General features: G+C 44.6%; 1 protein-coding gene across 1 annotated transcript in view; it reads left to right on the top strand.

Moving 5' to 3' along the window:
• Positions 1-16,964, top strand: part of Ocrl (Oculocerebrorenal syndrome of Lowe) — a 79,149-nt gene that overhangs the window by 51,046 nt on the left and 11,139 nt on the right. The window contains exons 18-19 of the mRNA XM_050169905.3: positions 7,361-7,445; positions 8,903-9,030. Coding sequence (XP_050025862.1) covers positions 7,361-7,445; positions 8,903-9,030 — 213 coding nt within the window. The remainder of the gene's footprint in view (positions 1-7,360; positions 7,446-8,902; positions 9,031-16,964) is intronic.

The raw sequence follows: 16,964 nt of genomic DNA, 5'->3' as shown, positions 1-16,964 counted from the left end.
TGGCTACTGGCAAATAGAAGTCGACGAGAGAGATCGCGAAAAGACTGCCTTCATTACGCCAGACGGCCTCTACGAGTTCAAGGTCATGCCATTCGGACTGTGCTCGGCGCCTGCAACGTTTCAGCGCGTCATGGACACGGTGTTAGCCGGACTGAAGTGGCAGACGTGCCTTGTTTACCTGGATGACGTCGTTGTCTTCGCCGGAAATTTCGACGATCACCTTAGGCGGCTTGCGACAGTGTTAGAAGCCATCAAGTCATCAGGGCTCACTCTGAAGCCGGAAAAGTGCCACTTCGCTTACGAGGAGCTTTTGTTCCTAGGCCACGTTATCAGCAAATCAGGAGTACGCCCCGACCCACAGAAGACAGCTGCCATCGCAAAGTTCCCGCAGCCAACCGACAAGAAGGCAGTGCGCAGATTCCTTGGCATGTGTGCCTACTATAGGCGCTTTGTCAAGGACTTCTCACGCATCGCGGAGCCGCTAACACATCTAACCAAATGTGATGTCGCGTTCAAGTGGGAAACGCCGCAGGCCAAGGCATTTCAAGAACTCAAACGACGCATGCAGTCGCCGCCGGTACTTGCACAATTCGACGAGGACGCCGATACCGAAATCCACACTGACGCCAGTAGCCTAGGCCTCGGTGCCGTCCTAGTCCAGAGGAAAGAAAGACTTGAAAGGGTGATATCGTATGCTAGCCGGTCGCTGTCAAAAGCGGAAAGCAACTATTCTACGACTGAAAAGGAATGCCTTGCCATCATTTGGGCTATAGCTAAATTCCGCCCTTACCTCTATGGCAGGCCATTCAAAGTCGTCAGTGACCATCACGCATTGTGTTGGCTAGCTAACTTAAAGGACCCTTCAGGACGGCTGGCGCGGTGGAGCCTCAGACTACAAGAATATGACGTCACGGTAATATACAAGTCCGGAAGAAAACACTCCGACGCCGACTTATCGCGCGCCCCCATCGATCCCCCGCCGCAAGACGACGAGGACGACGACGCCTTCCTTGGGATAATAAGCGCGGAAGACTTCACTAAACAGCAACGAGCAGACCCGGAGCTAAAAGGCCTCCTCGAGTATTTGGAAGGGAACACCGACGTTGTCCCTAGGGCATCTAAGCGCGGGTTGTCGTCGTTCACGCTACAAAACAACCTGCTCGTGAAGAAGAACTTCTCACCAGTCCGCGCCAGCTACCTTCTTGTTGTACCGTCAGCGCTGCGTCCAGAAATACTGCAAGCCCTACACGACGACCCAACCGCTGGGCACCTCGGATTCTCCCGGACGCTGTCGAGAATACAGGAAAGGTATTACCGTATTTACTCGCGTAATGAACCCACCCCCCACTTTTGTCGTCGAAAATTGAATTTTTTTTTTTTTTTTACGTCGCGTAAATAACGCGCACCCGCCCGCAGGGTCGGTGTTCAGCATGTTCGCGTTATCTCGGCTCAATTGGCCGGCGCTGTCGACTGTCGACGATCATAAAATTGTCTGATCGCGCAGTGATAAAATAAACATCATTTGAAGCCAACGATGCTGAACACTGGCGACGCGAACGCGGGTGACGCGGGCGTCGACTGCACGCTTTCGTTGATCGTTCATTGACCTTGCATGATTCGTTGGTGGATGCGCAAAGGGCTTTACTGGGGCGTCCTCTTTGAAATGGGGTGACGGCAGTTTCCACCACGCTCGGCTATTTTCTTTGTATTTCTCGAACCAATTTGTCAAACTTCTCTAGATTCTTTTTTTTTACAATGATGATGATGATGATGCAGGTTGCCGAGTGCCATCTATTAAATACACGGCCGGTTTTAAGCTCAAAGTCGTGGAGCATGCTTTGGAGCATGGCAATCGCGCGGCTGGACGGCATTTTAGTGTAGACCCCGTGCGTGTGCGCTACTGGAGGAATCAACAAGAGGAACTCAGAGCGACGAAGAAAGATCGCCGGGCCTTTCGCGGGCCGAAGCAGGGCAAGTTTCCTCGCGTCGAGGAAGAAGTTCTGAGCTATGTGAAGAGGCTCCGCAACGAAGGATGTGCCGTATCCCACGAGCTGATACAAAATCACGCGCGGGCCACTGCAAGAAGTCACGGCATTGCCGCGAGTGAATTTAAGGCGAGCAGTGGTTGGACGACTCGTTTCATGCGCCGGAACGTGTTGTGCCTCAGAAGGCGTACTACGTTATGCCAGCGGCTGCCGGCAGACTGTGGGGACAAAGTGCGTGATTTCCACCGCTTTGTCATTCGGATCCGTGAGGACAAAAAGTTCCTGCTGTCGCAAATCGGGAACGCGGACCAGACGCCTATAAACTTTGACATGCCAAGAAACAGCACTGTCGATATGAAAGGTGCGAAAAGTGTGCAGGTTAAGACGACGGGCGCCGAGAAGCAGCGGTGCACCGTGATGTTAGCTGTAACAGCGGACGGCAGGAAGCTGCCGCCGTTCGTCGTCTTCAAAAGAAAGACTCTGCCAAAGGGAACTCTTCCTGCCGGTATCCACATTCGCGCCCAGGAGAAAGGGTGGATGTCGGCCGAGCTGGTGTCCGACTGGCTGAAAACAGTCTGGGGACGGCGGCCCGGGGCTCTTCTCCTGCCATCGCTGCTTGTTATGGACAGCTTCCGCGGCCATCTGGAAAAAAATGTCCGCTGCCGAATGAGCGAGTTACGCACGGACCTCGCTATCATCCCAGGTGGCTTGACATCAGTGCTGCAGCCCCTTGATGTTTCCATTAATAAGCCCTTTAAGGACAACGTGCGCCGGCTCTATACAGAGTGGATGGCCGCGGGAAACCACGACCTGACTCCCGCAGGTAAGATTAGAAGGCCCACCATCGACATGCTCTGTCGATGGATTCTAGAAGCATGGAGTGTGATTCCCAGCGAGATGGTCGTCCGCAGCTTCAAAAAGACTGGCATCTCCAACAGCCTCGACGGCAGTGAAGACGACGCGCTGTGGGAAGACGACGACGCCGACGAAGTCGCAAGCGATATGAGTGGAAGCGTGGATTCAGATAGCGAGCCCGAGTGAGACAGACCATAAGCAGCCAGCAGCATGAAAATAAAAATGAATTTTTAATTCACATTCATCGCGTACGTGTTTTTACTATAAAGGTAAGGTTGGGATTGCGATTTTCCTATCTTCATTGTGACATGAAATTTCGACCTAAAAAATATCTAAATTTTTTTTCCCCGCGTAATGAACCCTCCCCCCAAATTTATGTCAACTTATCTGGAAAAAAGGTGGGTTCATTACGCGAGTAAATACGGTACTGGCCGTGTCTGACCGCCGAAGTCGCCCGTTACGTCAAGACATGCCGAGACTGTCAACGACGCAAGACAACACCGACAAGGCCAGCAGGATTACTACAGCCGATCGAACCTCCTCGCCAACCATTCCAGCAGATTGGGATGGATTTGTTGGGGCCGTTTCCGATATCAACATCCGGGAATAAGTGGATCGTCGTGGCGACGGACTATCTCACCCGTTTTGCTGAAGCTAAAGCTCTACCAAAAGGCAGCGCAGCCGAAGTGGCGAAATTTTTCGTCGAGAACATCCTGCTGCGACATGGTGCCCCAGAAGTCCTCATCACCGACAGAGGAACGGCTTTTACAGCAGAGCTCACCCAAGCCATTCTGCAGTACAGCCAGACAAGCCACAGGAGGACAACTGCCAGGAGGACATCCGCAGACGAATGGTCTCACGGAGCGGCTGAACAAGACCCTCGCCGACATGCTAGCAATGTACGTCGACGTCGAACACAAGACGTGGGACGCGGTCCTGCCGTACGTAACCTTTGCGTACAACACGGCGGTGCAAGAAACAACACAGATCACGCCGTTTAAGCTGGTTTACGGCAGGAACCCGACGACGACGCTTGACGCCATGCTGCCGCACGTAACTGACGAAGAGAATGTTGACGTCGCTAGCTACCTCCAGCGCGCCGAAGAAGCCCGACATCTCGCCCGCCTGCGAATCAAGAGCCAGCAGAGGACCGACAGCCGACACTACAACCTCCGACGACGCTTCATCGAGTACCAGCCCGGTGACCGTGTTTGGGTTTGGACCCCTATACGCCGACGAGGACTGAGCGAGAAGCTTTTGCGTCGCTATTTCGGACCGTACAAGATCATCCGACGTATTGGCGCACTGGTCTATGAGGTCGTGCCAGACGGAATTTCGCATTCACAGCGGCGCCGCACACGATCTGAAGTGGTCCACGTGGTGCGTCTGAAACCCTTTTACGGACGCTGACGAACTTCCTTATTTTTGTTTTCTTTGCTACGGGTGTCTTTCTTTATTGCTTTCATTTGTATGCAGCATCGGGTCGATGCTTTTTTTAAGAGGGGGGTATTGACACGTGCACTTATCTTTATCGGGCGACCACGTTTCGCCACCTAACAAATGTAATCGCACAGCACGGGACGCGCCTGCATGTATCCGAAGTTTCTGGAAAGTTATCGATGCTTCTATCCGGCTGTCTGTTGTCGCCGAACGTTGTGTTATCGAATTTCATCGCGTGACGCGAATGGTGTAGAACTTTGTGAAAGGCACGCGGGTCCGAGCGATTAGTCTGGAACATTCGACGACTGCTGTATAAAAGAAGGCGCGCTTGACCCGCTGATCAGATTTCCGACGATCGCCGACCGTGTTCGCCGCTATCGTTCTGCTATAAGTGTAGCCTGTTTTTGTGGGCACAGGTTCGCCCAATAAAAGCTAGTTTTGTATTCCACCGTATTGCTGCTTTCTTCACCGTCACTACCACGTGACAGTATATTGAATCGTATCAAGAAAAAAATCTGAAGTGTCAAATATCAGAAAATTTTGCACAACATTTAATGCTTACAAACTGTGGGCACGAGAATATGTTGCTGCATATGCTTGGGAGTCCTAGCATTGTATAACAAAAATGCAGCAAGCTATCAGTAGTTTATGTACATATAAATCAAGATATACAGTAAGGTCTACTCTTATGAAAGGGTACTCCAAATTAGTATGCCAGCACTGATAACAGCTCAGTTCTAGTATACGAAGCCCTGGAAAATATTATTTTTGTCAATAGAATGTTTGTTCAATCGTAACTATTACCGTTTTCCCCTCTGAAGCTATCGAATTATTGATGTTCTGTTGCACTGAATACTAATGATGTTCTCAATTTAATAGTAAACCTGTGTTTCGTGGCAATGTTTTATTTATTGCATAGAAAGTTTTGCTTTCCAGTATTTTCTCCAAAATACAGAAGGGCTATCCCAACTTTACGGCAGTGCGTTATCGTAAGACCAGTCTACACAACAGACAAAAGGACCGCGCATCACATGACTCGCTCACCGCCAATTCTGAAATCTGGAGGGTCATGGCAAGTTCGTGTGATGCTCGCTTCCATGACCTAGTTGCATGCAAATGCATGCAACTAGGTCATGACACTTTCGCGCCAACCGTGTAATTCTGGAGCTAGTCTTAAGAAGTTGTGACAAGTTGCTTGAAGCTACAAAAAGAGGCTGATGTGCGTCTACGAACAGCGTTGGAAATGAGCTCAAACATACTGGCCGTGAATACTTTTGCTGCCATCCTGTGCACTTGCTTTTGTTTGCGAGACGTTTTGTTGCCTTTCTGAGTGTCGCACGGCTGCTGCGAATATATCTGTATCGATTCAGCACCAAACCATAACTTTAGTCGCCAACGCCCGACGAAGCAGCGCCGATTAGGCCTAATGGCCTAGGCAGTGTCGCCATGACGAAAATTCGCCATTGGCCAATGTGGTAAAGGGTGCAGGTTGTTGCGGATTGCTTGCCGCTATATGTTCATACGGATAGCTCATCAGTGATTGGTCCTGAGATCATGACTACAAATTAGATTGATGACTGTTGAAGCAGAATGAAGTTCATCACCGTGTATTCAACACGATCTGTGTGCCTGTCGATGGTATAATCGACCAGATCCTCACAGATGCTGTCACACTTAACGAAATACCCAAAATGTTGCTTTCCCCTCTGTGTTTGCATTGCGTTATCCTTACAATCGATCCTGTTGACCCGGACGAGCCTCGTACCAATGAAGGTGATGAAGCACTCGCAGTCACGAAGTCCACTGCTGCATCAGCAGAAGTGGCCCTTCTGCGGCGCTCCTTTTACACTGAAAAGGAAGTTAAACGCTTGCATTGAGCACGAGAAGCACTGCAGCACACGTGACATGTGGCATTGCGTAGGCTGCTACATTGAATATATCCAATGTTCAAAAAATCGAATAGCAGGTATTAGATTTGCGAAATGAATTATTCGAACGTATGGCATTGAATTTGATTCGGCAATATTCGAGTATTTGCACACTCCTAATTACGAGCAATCCTTCCCGTCATGTGGAGTTTTCACTCTCACAAGAGAACACAGTCAATTTTAGACCGAACTTCAGCAGAAGTTTGGCTAGCCGTCTAATCTGTTGCTTTTGAACATTGCCTGTGCAAATGTCCTCATTCATTACTGTACAATACTGAGCAACACTGTACATTACTGTACATGTATTGTACAAAGCACATGAAGGCACCAGCACCAATTCAAGTTGCATGACTACACCAGCTTGCTTGCACATACAAATTGATCAAACTCAATAATCAGATATGAGCTAGGAGGCTTATGCATGCTCCGCAACATGACAACCATTGCTTTGAGAGCAAGTAACACACTAAAAAAGGAACCAGGTGCTTGCTGGAACAAGTAAAAACAGATGCTCCCTGCACCACAGGCCCTTACCCGTTCTCACGTTGGTGAAGCCATGGTTTTTCCCCACATAGCATGGGCTCACCACAATATTTGCCCCATGAAATGGTGGTTATACTTTTTGTGTGTGGTCTAACTCACAGAAGCTGGGAACTAGGAGCAGGGCACATATTTTGTATATTTCCGATTTTTTTTTTTACTGCCAGAACTTGTACTAAAAGTAACAAATAATTATTTTCATTCATGCTTGTTTTGGTGTATCTTTGAAGTTTCATGTAAAAATTATGAAAAATGTTCTGAGCAATTATTTCTGCTTTACTTCCATACAAAATACCAATGACTAGGACACAATTTAATGTATCACGGTATGTGCTGGGACTAATATCTTATGATATGTTAAAACATAAAAGCACCAAAATGAGCACATTTCTAGCAGTAAGGAAAGAGTCGAGGAGGTTAAGGATGAGGTACTGTGGCAGTAATTGTGACAATGTAGTGTGTGTTTTACTTTTGCATGCAGTAGTTGAGAAAGAAAGAAGGAGAGACATCTTAGTAATTATATTCAGAAGTTGGTGTTGTAATCCAGGACCAGTTGCTGATGTTGCGTAAACAGCTGCTGTTTATGCATGTTCATTTTGTATTCTCTCTTAGGATGACCTTTTCCAGCAATCTGGTCTCAGCTGGGAACTGCACCTAATAAGAGATGCCCTTGACGCACGTCTTGATGGCCACCTACGTATCCTTATGTGTATAATAACTAGTAGGATTTTTCCAAAAGTGAATTAGGCAAGAAAAGGAGAAGAAATGATTAAAGGAACACTGTGGGTGAACATTGGAGTCAATCTACCGAGTGCTAGCTGTGTAAATAAGAGCACCAACTTCGTACACATTACTTTTCTAGGTAAACTACTGGCTTGTTTGCATTTTATGCAGCGGTGGCATCTTGTAATGCATGTAGTTTAATACCACATCTCGGTGCATTACGCGCCTATTTCATCTAGAATAAATCAAAATTGTGCGTCCTCTGTGGTTATATCAGACAAGAATAATTGTAGAATTTGCCACTATGGTGTTAGTGGCACGCCACTCTCTCTAACAGAGAAACAAGGTATGTGCTATGCTTCACCCAAACAATGACAGATGGTGCCACCATTTTATTGGTTGTACTTATTTGCTTTCGGTGCCCCTAAAGGGCAGCACATTTCAACAAATAGTGCTGACAGAGTGGTGTGCAGAGGTTGCAACTGTGAATTATTTTGTAGAAAAATTCAGCAGATATAGAAATTTAGGCATCTTTAAGCTCTAATATGTCACTGTAGCTAGGCTCAACATTGGCATTTAGAGTCCCTGTGAAGCAGTGTTTATAAGCCATTGCTTTTTCGTGGCACATCATTCAATGAAACAACCAAGCTTCCCCAATTCGTTCACTTTTGTGCTTAATCTTATCGCTATTATGGGACTTAGCAAAGCATCCATAATACAGTAATCATTATTATGCAGCCACATGGCTTATCAAAGTTTGTGTGCTGGAGTCTGCATTGCACTGTATTTATTTGATATGTTCTACAAATATGCACAAGTATGTATATAGGTGACATTCGGAGAAATGTTTTGAAAGGACTTGCCTCTTAATGTGCCTCAGTAAATCTTTATTTTAAAGAGTTAGCTTTGATATCATGGATTTTTTCATGCCAAATTTGCTTTTCACATCTGGGTACAAAATAATTTCAGTATGATGAACATCACTATCCTTTCTGTGTAAATATCTTTTGCCAGAAGAATGGCTGTCATTATTGCCATATTTAGGTACCTTGCATAGCAGAAAATGGGTGCCATTTTCCAATGACTATATACCATGGTCAGTCTTGCCAACAATCGAAGCTAAGTGGTGCAATGAATAGTTACTTGTTGATAGAGTTATCATACAAAATTATATCAGAGGAGAGCAGAACCATCAGTCAACAAGCACAGAATGCGGTGAAAATAAGCATTGATGTATCAGCTACTTGGTTGATCATATTATACATGAATAAATTTGTTTTCTTTATCAGGTATCAACATTACGTCTCACGTTATATCCATAAATTTCCACGTAATGTGCAGCTGTTGATGGCAGTTCTCCATGCAATGTGTGTCTTAACATGCCCCAGTTTTGGTGTGGATAAACATTCCTTAGCATCGTGCACATCCCAGCCGGCAGCGTACATTCCATGGCAGAGGCACTTCTGCTGTTTCTGGACTCCCTGCCCGAGCCCGTGGTTCCATATGCCTGCTACCAGCGTTGCCTTGATTGCTCAAACAATTTCATTCTTTCTAAACAAGTAGGTCACATTCAACAGTTCTTCTTCTTGAGCTTGGACGCAAGCTCAGTGTGTAAAATAGCCTGCAATAAGGGTGCATAAATATTTATTGCTAATCGCTACCAAACATTATGTGCTGCAGTGGATCACTGGATATAGCATTATGCTGCTAGAAACGAGATCATGGGTTCGATTCCTGGCGATGGAAGCTGCTTTCCAATGAATACAATATGCAAAAATGCTTGTGCACTTTGGCCTAGGTGCACATTAAGAGGAAGCTTTAGCTCGTGGCCTATATAAACATGTAGTAATGGAGAAAACATATTTCTTGGCAACCACTGCAGTGATATTGATCAAGCTTGCTCCATTTTAAAGAAGAAGTTAAAATCTAGTGACAGTAAAAAGCAGAGTTTTTATTTAGGTCATGAATTCTTTAACAAAAATTTTTGAAAGTTGAAAAAAAAAAACGACATAAGTTTATCAAGTTTAGAACACTATAACTCGGCAATGAAAAACATTGTCACAGTTCTGTAGACAACACCTAATAATACATCTAAAGTGGACAAATTTGGTATAATATACACTGTTGTGAAAGATATAACTAATATGTGAGTAGGACTTGCAAAACCTTTGTAAACATTGTACTAACAAATTCATGTAATCTTTACATTCACATGTCGAATTTGTCCACTTTAGATGCACTAATAGGTGCAGATTACAGAATTGTAAAATCTGTTTTTGGTGCAGTTACCAACTTGTAAGCTTCTTACTTCTATATTTTTTTAACTTACCAGTCTTCAGCTGTGTTTGAAAAAACTTTCAGCACCTAAATCAATATTCTGCTTCCTAAAATCGCTAGAATTTAACTTTCTTTCTCTAATTCAATAAATTGCATTCAGATTGGACCAGTAGTTGCCTCATAACGTCTATGTTCAATGTGAGATGAGCTCAGCCAGATTTTTAAAAAAATTATTATTACAGATTATAAAGAAGAAACAGGACGTGCATACTGGTGGCAGCGTATATAAAAGTATTTCTGCATTTCACAGTAAAACCTCATTACTTCAGATTTCACAGGACCTCTTTAGAAAAAAATGACAATTAACCGAATGTTGAATTATCAAGGGTGCCTAGAAAATGGTTAGCTAATACTTACTACGTCAACATGCTCTTATAAAGTGAATGAATAGGCAAATCCTGTTTCTATATCGTGCAAAAGCAGTGCGGAAGCTGCAATTCTCGTTATCTCATGACTCATTGGCTCAAGCAGCGGCGATCGAGGCCTCTCAAATTTCTTTGCAGCATGGCCGCGGCGCACACCTTCACTTGCGACACGCTTTGCACTACTGCGCGAACATCCCGAAATTTTTTCTTTTTTGTTTTGCTAGTGAGCTGATTGCCAACAAATCGTCCATCCATCGCGATATAGCCGGTACTCTTCATCCTCGACAGCTTTGCACTGAGTCAAAACAAAAAAAACTGTTGGCCGCAACTGCTCCGGTGGAAACTTGCGGCCGCTGTTGACGCAATTATGAACGGTGACTTTGCGGTGCTCAACGCATGTTGCCGATGCACACACCGAGTCAGAGTGAAACTACTGTTCGTTGCAACAACTGCAAACAGAACCACGGTCGCTACCAAGTCCCGATGCAATCATGGATGGCGATTACGCAGTTTCTTAAAGCAAAGCTTTCTTTCCGTCTTCCTTCGACTTTCCCACTGCTGCTGCTGCTGTCCGGCACGCCGTTAACGCTGGCCACTTCAGGACGTAGTTGAGACACACGTCACTAATGCCAGACGCGTCGGAACATGGTCGAGACATGGCCATGTCACAAAAACATAAAAGGCATACGCTGCCGGTGTTTTTTTTTTTTTTTTTTTATCACATTTGTTTTTGAGCTGTCATTCTCAAAATTCCAAGGAATAACTTTGTAAAGAATGTAAGACAAGGTATGTGCCACGTGGAGGGCCTGCGCGGTGGTGTTTCAGAATGATTATTCACCAAGCAACACTCATGGCATTGACACTAAATTTTCTATGACACGGGGCCTTTAACGCTATCATGTTAGTACATGACAGGAGTGTGGCACAAAGGAAAGATGACCAGAGAGGCTCTTGTCAAAATTTACGCCACGCTGCATCTGCACAATGCCCTCTGGACACCTAACTAGGCGTGACCCCTCACAAATGCTGTGCAGAAGCTGCCGCGCTTGTCTCCGTGTTTGCCCGCAACAGCAACGACAGTAGAGGGAGGAGGTGGGGAGAGTGTTAGCGAGGGAATAGAGAAAGAGAGGAAGCAGTTTTGCGAGCAACAATGCTACAACCCAGAATGGCGCCGAAGCGCGCACTTATTGTCGAGGAGACCAAGGCTCGCATAAAGCATCGAGCGGAGCAAGAACAACAAACACGAGTGGTGCAGTCAAGGTAACATTTCACATCACGTCATGGCTGACGTATGCCCTCAACATCACCAACAAACAACATCAATAAACGCAAACAGCAGACAAAGCTTTGCTTACATAGATTCCCACAGTGCGTGGGAGCTGAAACAAGTATCGTCTATGAATTAGCGCTCGCCAGCATTCTCAGCACAAAATATTGCTGATCATACACGGCAGTGTTATCCTGATCACACCAAATGCTAAGGCTACACTAAGCAGTCTTCAAATCTGCACAGTTGAGACAAATATCTTTTAAATGTTGTGCGGCTGACCTGGCCATGACTGCTGGCGTTGCACAAGCTGCAAAACGCACATGTGTAGCACAATTTACAAAACAAACCCGTCTCATAAATATGATGACAGAATCATGGCTAAATTCAGAGAACAAACTACTGGGACACTAAGGCACAGGAAAAGACAGGACACGGTGCTCCAACTCCATATTTTTCACTTATGATGACAGAAGCTGACTTACTTAACTTCCCTCACAGCTGCAATCCATTTCTTTCGCCATCCTAGTTCGTAAGGCCTGCCAGGAAACATGTACCAATTTATCCCAGGCTGGCCTTCGTTCCTGTGAGTCTTACGCAGGAGTATCGCCGGTTCCACTTGTTCTTTTTCGCATCTCCGTAATTTTGGCGCTTGTTCATGAAGCGCATGCCATTGCACTGTCGCAAGACATATACGGAAAAAAAGGGGAGGGGTAATTGACAAAGCAAAACAGCCCCAATCGTGGCCAACACGAAGTGCATTGCATGTGAGGTAATGTGTGTCAAGCCGGCCGAGCCGTAGAGCCACCTTCCCAGTACTGCTGCATCGCTGGGCAGATAGTGCCAGAGTAGCCGCAAATTCCACTGGACAGTGTAGGGTAGCCAACCAGACTCTTGACTGGTTAACATCCCTGCCTTCCTTATATCCCTCTATCTCTTTCTCTCTCCACTGTACGGAGCCTATCAACACAATCGTGGATGGTGACTATGCAATTATGAATGCACGCACCCAACGCGGTATTATGCAAGGTTTTAAAGGCACAAATAGGCACGAAGCGTTCCAGCATTCATTTACGTACAACTTCCGCTGATGACTACAGCGATGCGGACTCCGCCGCTTCGTTTTGGTTGGACCATAGAGTTTCTAAATAAATATCCTAGAGGGAAATGTGGTGCGGTATCTACGGGTGCTTTTCTGAGCGTTGCCTCAACCTACATGGGAATGATGGGAAGTACATGCTTCGGATTGACCCTCAGTCTTTAGACTACTGGTATTTGCTCGTGGCGCAGTAAACGAAGCTTTATTAAAATATTTTTGCACAAAATATACTTTTATTCCTGCACTATTTTATATAATGCACAATACATTGCAGAAAGTTTGTATGACTTTGAGATTGAGGCACGGTTTACCATAGAGTTTCATACAATGATTAATAGAAGGAACTCTGGTGCTAGTGTGTACGGGAGCTGCAATGGAAGCAGTTGTACCAGCATGGAAATTATGGGAAGTGCATTGATTTGCCTAGACTTCGTCCTTCTGGCTTCAGATGGATTTGTGACTTTGTAAACTCTTCATTTTCAACAATGTACTGTGTAATAAATAATTAAATAAACATTATCAAAATTGTCCAATGGCAGGATTCGAACACAAGGCCTCTAGCACAGAAGCCTGATATTGAAACCATTAAGCCACGGACGCATGTATTGACAAGCAATGTAAAATGCCTTTATGAATTTATTGCAGGCATGCCACTGCCTTGATACTTTTGGCGCGTTTTGATTTGGCCACCTCGACAAGCTCAATTGTTGCAATTAGTAGCGATTGCACATGTTTGTGGTGTCTTCTGCACGGCAAAGAGTAGAGATTGCTCTGAAATTTACAACAATAAGATTTATATAGCATAATATACAAAGACACAAGAACGTCTGAATCCACAAGCATGAAGATCAGACAAATCTATGTACTTCCCATCATTCCCATGGAAGGATGACGGATACAGCACCAGAGTTCCCTCTAGTATATTGTAGGAAGCTCTATGCGGTTTACCTCCAGGGCACACCAGGGTATGCATTGTTCTTCAATTCTGCGCCCGATTTAGCGCCAGTGAATAATAATTTATTTATTTTTACAGCAGCAATAACAATTGTGCAGGTGCTTATATAAAAATACTCATCATATACTTATGGAAACAAAAGTTTTGTATTGTGAGAAAATGTTGTGACTTTGAGAAAAATGCTACAAGTGTCGTCTGCTACGACACTTGCTCACTGCGAACACAAGACTTTTGTTGCAGACGATAGGCACTTGTGAACTCTCTCGCTCTTTCGAAAGGCTGCATTGGCTGTCACGATTGCGAATGTCTTCAAGTACTTTTAAGCACATCTGCTGCAGTGCTAGCTGGGACACTTGTGACCTCATATGAGTATGCTTAATTATATTTTATGTTGATGGACCAGTTCTTCTGAGGCATGCACCAGCAGCTGTTATGGCGTGGCTTTGCACTTACCTGTGTTACAACAGTAGACTACAGCCAGGAAGCAGCAACTTTTTCTAACACAATTAAGTTGTGTTCTCAAATGTCCCGAGACACACATTTCAATGAGCACATAAATGAGCAATGAGTAATGAAACCCTCAATCTGATTGTCAAGCCACTAGAAGTGAGACTGTCTACGTAGTAAACAAAATTCGTTATGCAAGCAGTTGGCTGTCTTTCCATAGCACTAGTAGAAGAAGTTTCTGGCAGGTTAATAAAATCATAGCACATGTGTGCAGCTAAGCTTAACAGCTTCAAAACTCGCACTACAAATATAAGCATGTACAAGAAGCCAAACAGCTGTAGCAAAGCACTAAGACCGCGCTAAGAGCGACCGAACGAAAAATGTTGCATGCAACGGTAGGAGACGGGAAGAGAGCAGTGTGGATTAGAGAGCAAATGGGGAAGCTAATTCTATTTGACATTTAGAGAAAATAATCAAGCTGGGCAAGCCATGTAATGCGTTGGGCATATAACCAGCGTACTGGTAAATGCCGGCCCGATCAGTCATCCCAAAAGAAAGCATCAGTAGATTCAGAATTGCGACGTATTTTAACGAAAGCCGCACTTAAGCTTATTAGTAGACACGCCATGTTTTCTACGTGCTTTAAAGGTTCTAAGCTTATAACATGTACGTAGTAGTGTGCTTGTATCAGTAGTAGGTTCTTTTTGCTCTTCTGGAGTTTGATAAAGCAGGCGCCAACCTACCACACTTATCAAACCAAGGTCAAAACAATCAAAACACTTTCTCTCAACGTTTACAATGCCGTCACTTTCTTGTCAAGGCTTTGTCACCACACCGTGACACAAACATCAGCCCAGCGTGCTATCACCACTTCGAGCAACAGAGCAAAGTCAAAGAGATTTGCGCCACACTTCCCAACTGCGAGTTATAGCAACTGCGAGTTGTAGCAACTGCGCTTGGAGCGAACCCAAAACTGCCAAAAAAATACCTGTAGACTAGTTTGCCAATCAACAGAATACCAATCTGTAGCCTGTATTTCCCGTCATTCCCATGATAGCTAAATGATCGCAGCGCCAAATTTCCCTCTATTTATAGTAGTATGAAACTCTATGGGTTGGATGCTAGCATTTTTGCTTTCTTGTGTCGCAAAGTTACGGTGCTCCTCGCTTGCCGAGCTTCAAAAGTTATCTGAACTAACTGATGTGTGGCCAAATACGTCCGAATTAACGAGAGTTTCATTGCATTGAATAATGCATACGCCTGCCGGGACCAGAGGATGAGCCCAAATTATCAAATTTTCCGAATTAACGAGGGTTGAATAACAAGATTTTACTGTATTTGAATTGGTGGCGTCGGAGTTAACCCTAAACTAAAGCTTCCTCTCAATTAATGTCCCCGAAGTGGTTGAAACTAATCTGGAACCCTGCACAATGTTTTACGTAGCCTGTGAGCTGGTTTGGGAGGTTTAACACTGCAATTTAATTTTACCAACCATGGAACCTGCACACAGTCCTTAAAATTGTTGTGATGATTATTAGCTGGTTATTCATTTAAGATTGAACTTTCCAGCCAGTGAATATTTCTCTGAGTACTGCAATGAACGGGGCTAGTTAGTGAACGTCCATCATTGTATTGCGCTTAGTGTTACACTGATGAACAAAGGACCGACATCCGCGTCTTGTCCGTTGTGTTCGTCAGTACTAAGCGCAATACAATCATGAATCTCTTGAGTACTGTTCTTAAAGGGACTGACAACCGATATTTAAGGACCTAGTTTTTTTTTACGCAACGCAGAGCTCTTCCTCGGTAGTGTTTACAGCTGCAGCGGTTACTTCCACAAGCGGGTGGATATTTAGTTAGCAGAATGTTTCGATCTGAGCATCCTCTAAAAAAGTAAGAGTCCCTCCTCCAGCAACGCTGTAAAGTGAGAGCGGTGTTGAAAGCTCGCCTCGCAAATTGTGAAAGCTGCCCATCATTCTGCTTTCACAGGAGTGAGTGTAACTGCATTTTGACTTTTTTAACCACTTTCGGAAATAAAAAGCTGGTGCAATAAGTTCGCGTTATTGTACAGACATTTCTTATATTTGTACCGCGTTTTTTTCCCCACGTACACGCCTATGTCATGGCTGGCTGGCCCCCATCATCGTTGTTTGTCGATTGACAAGCCAAGCCAACTCGTCAAAAATGCAGGCAAAGGCTGCGCCACTTTTCTGCTCACTACAAACGAAAGCTTATCTGCACATTGTAAGTCAGGAAAGACTTATAATAATAGAAAGTATACTGCATTTCAATACTAATAAAAATATAAGGAACAGTGTACACTAGTAGAAGGTTACATGGTGGACCTTTTATGCAGCTTCATGTTTTTGCTGCGTGGAGCGCCACAGGTAATTTTTTGCCATTCTTAGTGATGAATTAAAAATATAAATCCACGTTTAATGAGAAAAACAACTACTTTTAGCCACTCACTTAAGGAATCATTCCATCAGTGAGGTTATCTCGATTGATGTTCTGAGTGGTTGGTTTTTCCTTTAAATTAATATTTTCTACACACAGCAAGTACAAATTGTTTGTTGTTATATGAGTCGCTGAGCAATTTTAGCATGTAAACAATGGTGGCCACATATCATTCTAATACAATTCTGGTAAATATATTGAGGGTTTGGAAATTATGCAGAGAATGCAACTGTTTCACATTTCGTTTTTCTGAATAGTATTTGTTGGGCTCAATTCATACTGCTCTGCTGTGTTAGCAGCCGAATAAAGAACAATTTATCCTGCTTTACATTTTTAACATGTGACAGCACATGCTGCTGCAATCTCTAAAGTCATGTACTGTCATTTCAATGCTTTTCTGTGCTGTAAGGCTATGAGAAGGCTGCAAAGGAGCTTGGCAAGTACTGTGCACTGTGCAAGATGATACGTACTCAGCATTGGCTCACTGTGCCACGAGCCACTTTTTGGACACATGTGCTATGACAAACAAAAATAACAACTGTTAAGTGCCATAATCACAAATACAG

The sequence above is a fragment of the Dermacentor andersoni genome, chromosome 6 (genome assembly GCF_023375885.2).
Source record: "Dermacentor andersoni chromosome 6, qqDerAnde1_hic_scaffold, whole genome shotgun sequence".
NCBI classification, from domain to species: Eukaryota; Metazoa; Arthropoda; class Arachnida; order Ixodida; family Ixodidae; genus Dermacentor; species Dermacentor andersoni.
The sequence above is the reverse complement of the archived record's forward strand: the minus strand, read 5'-3'. Positions and strand labels throughout refer to the sequence as shown.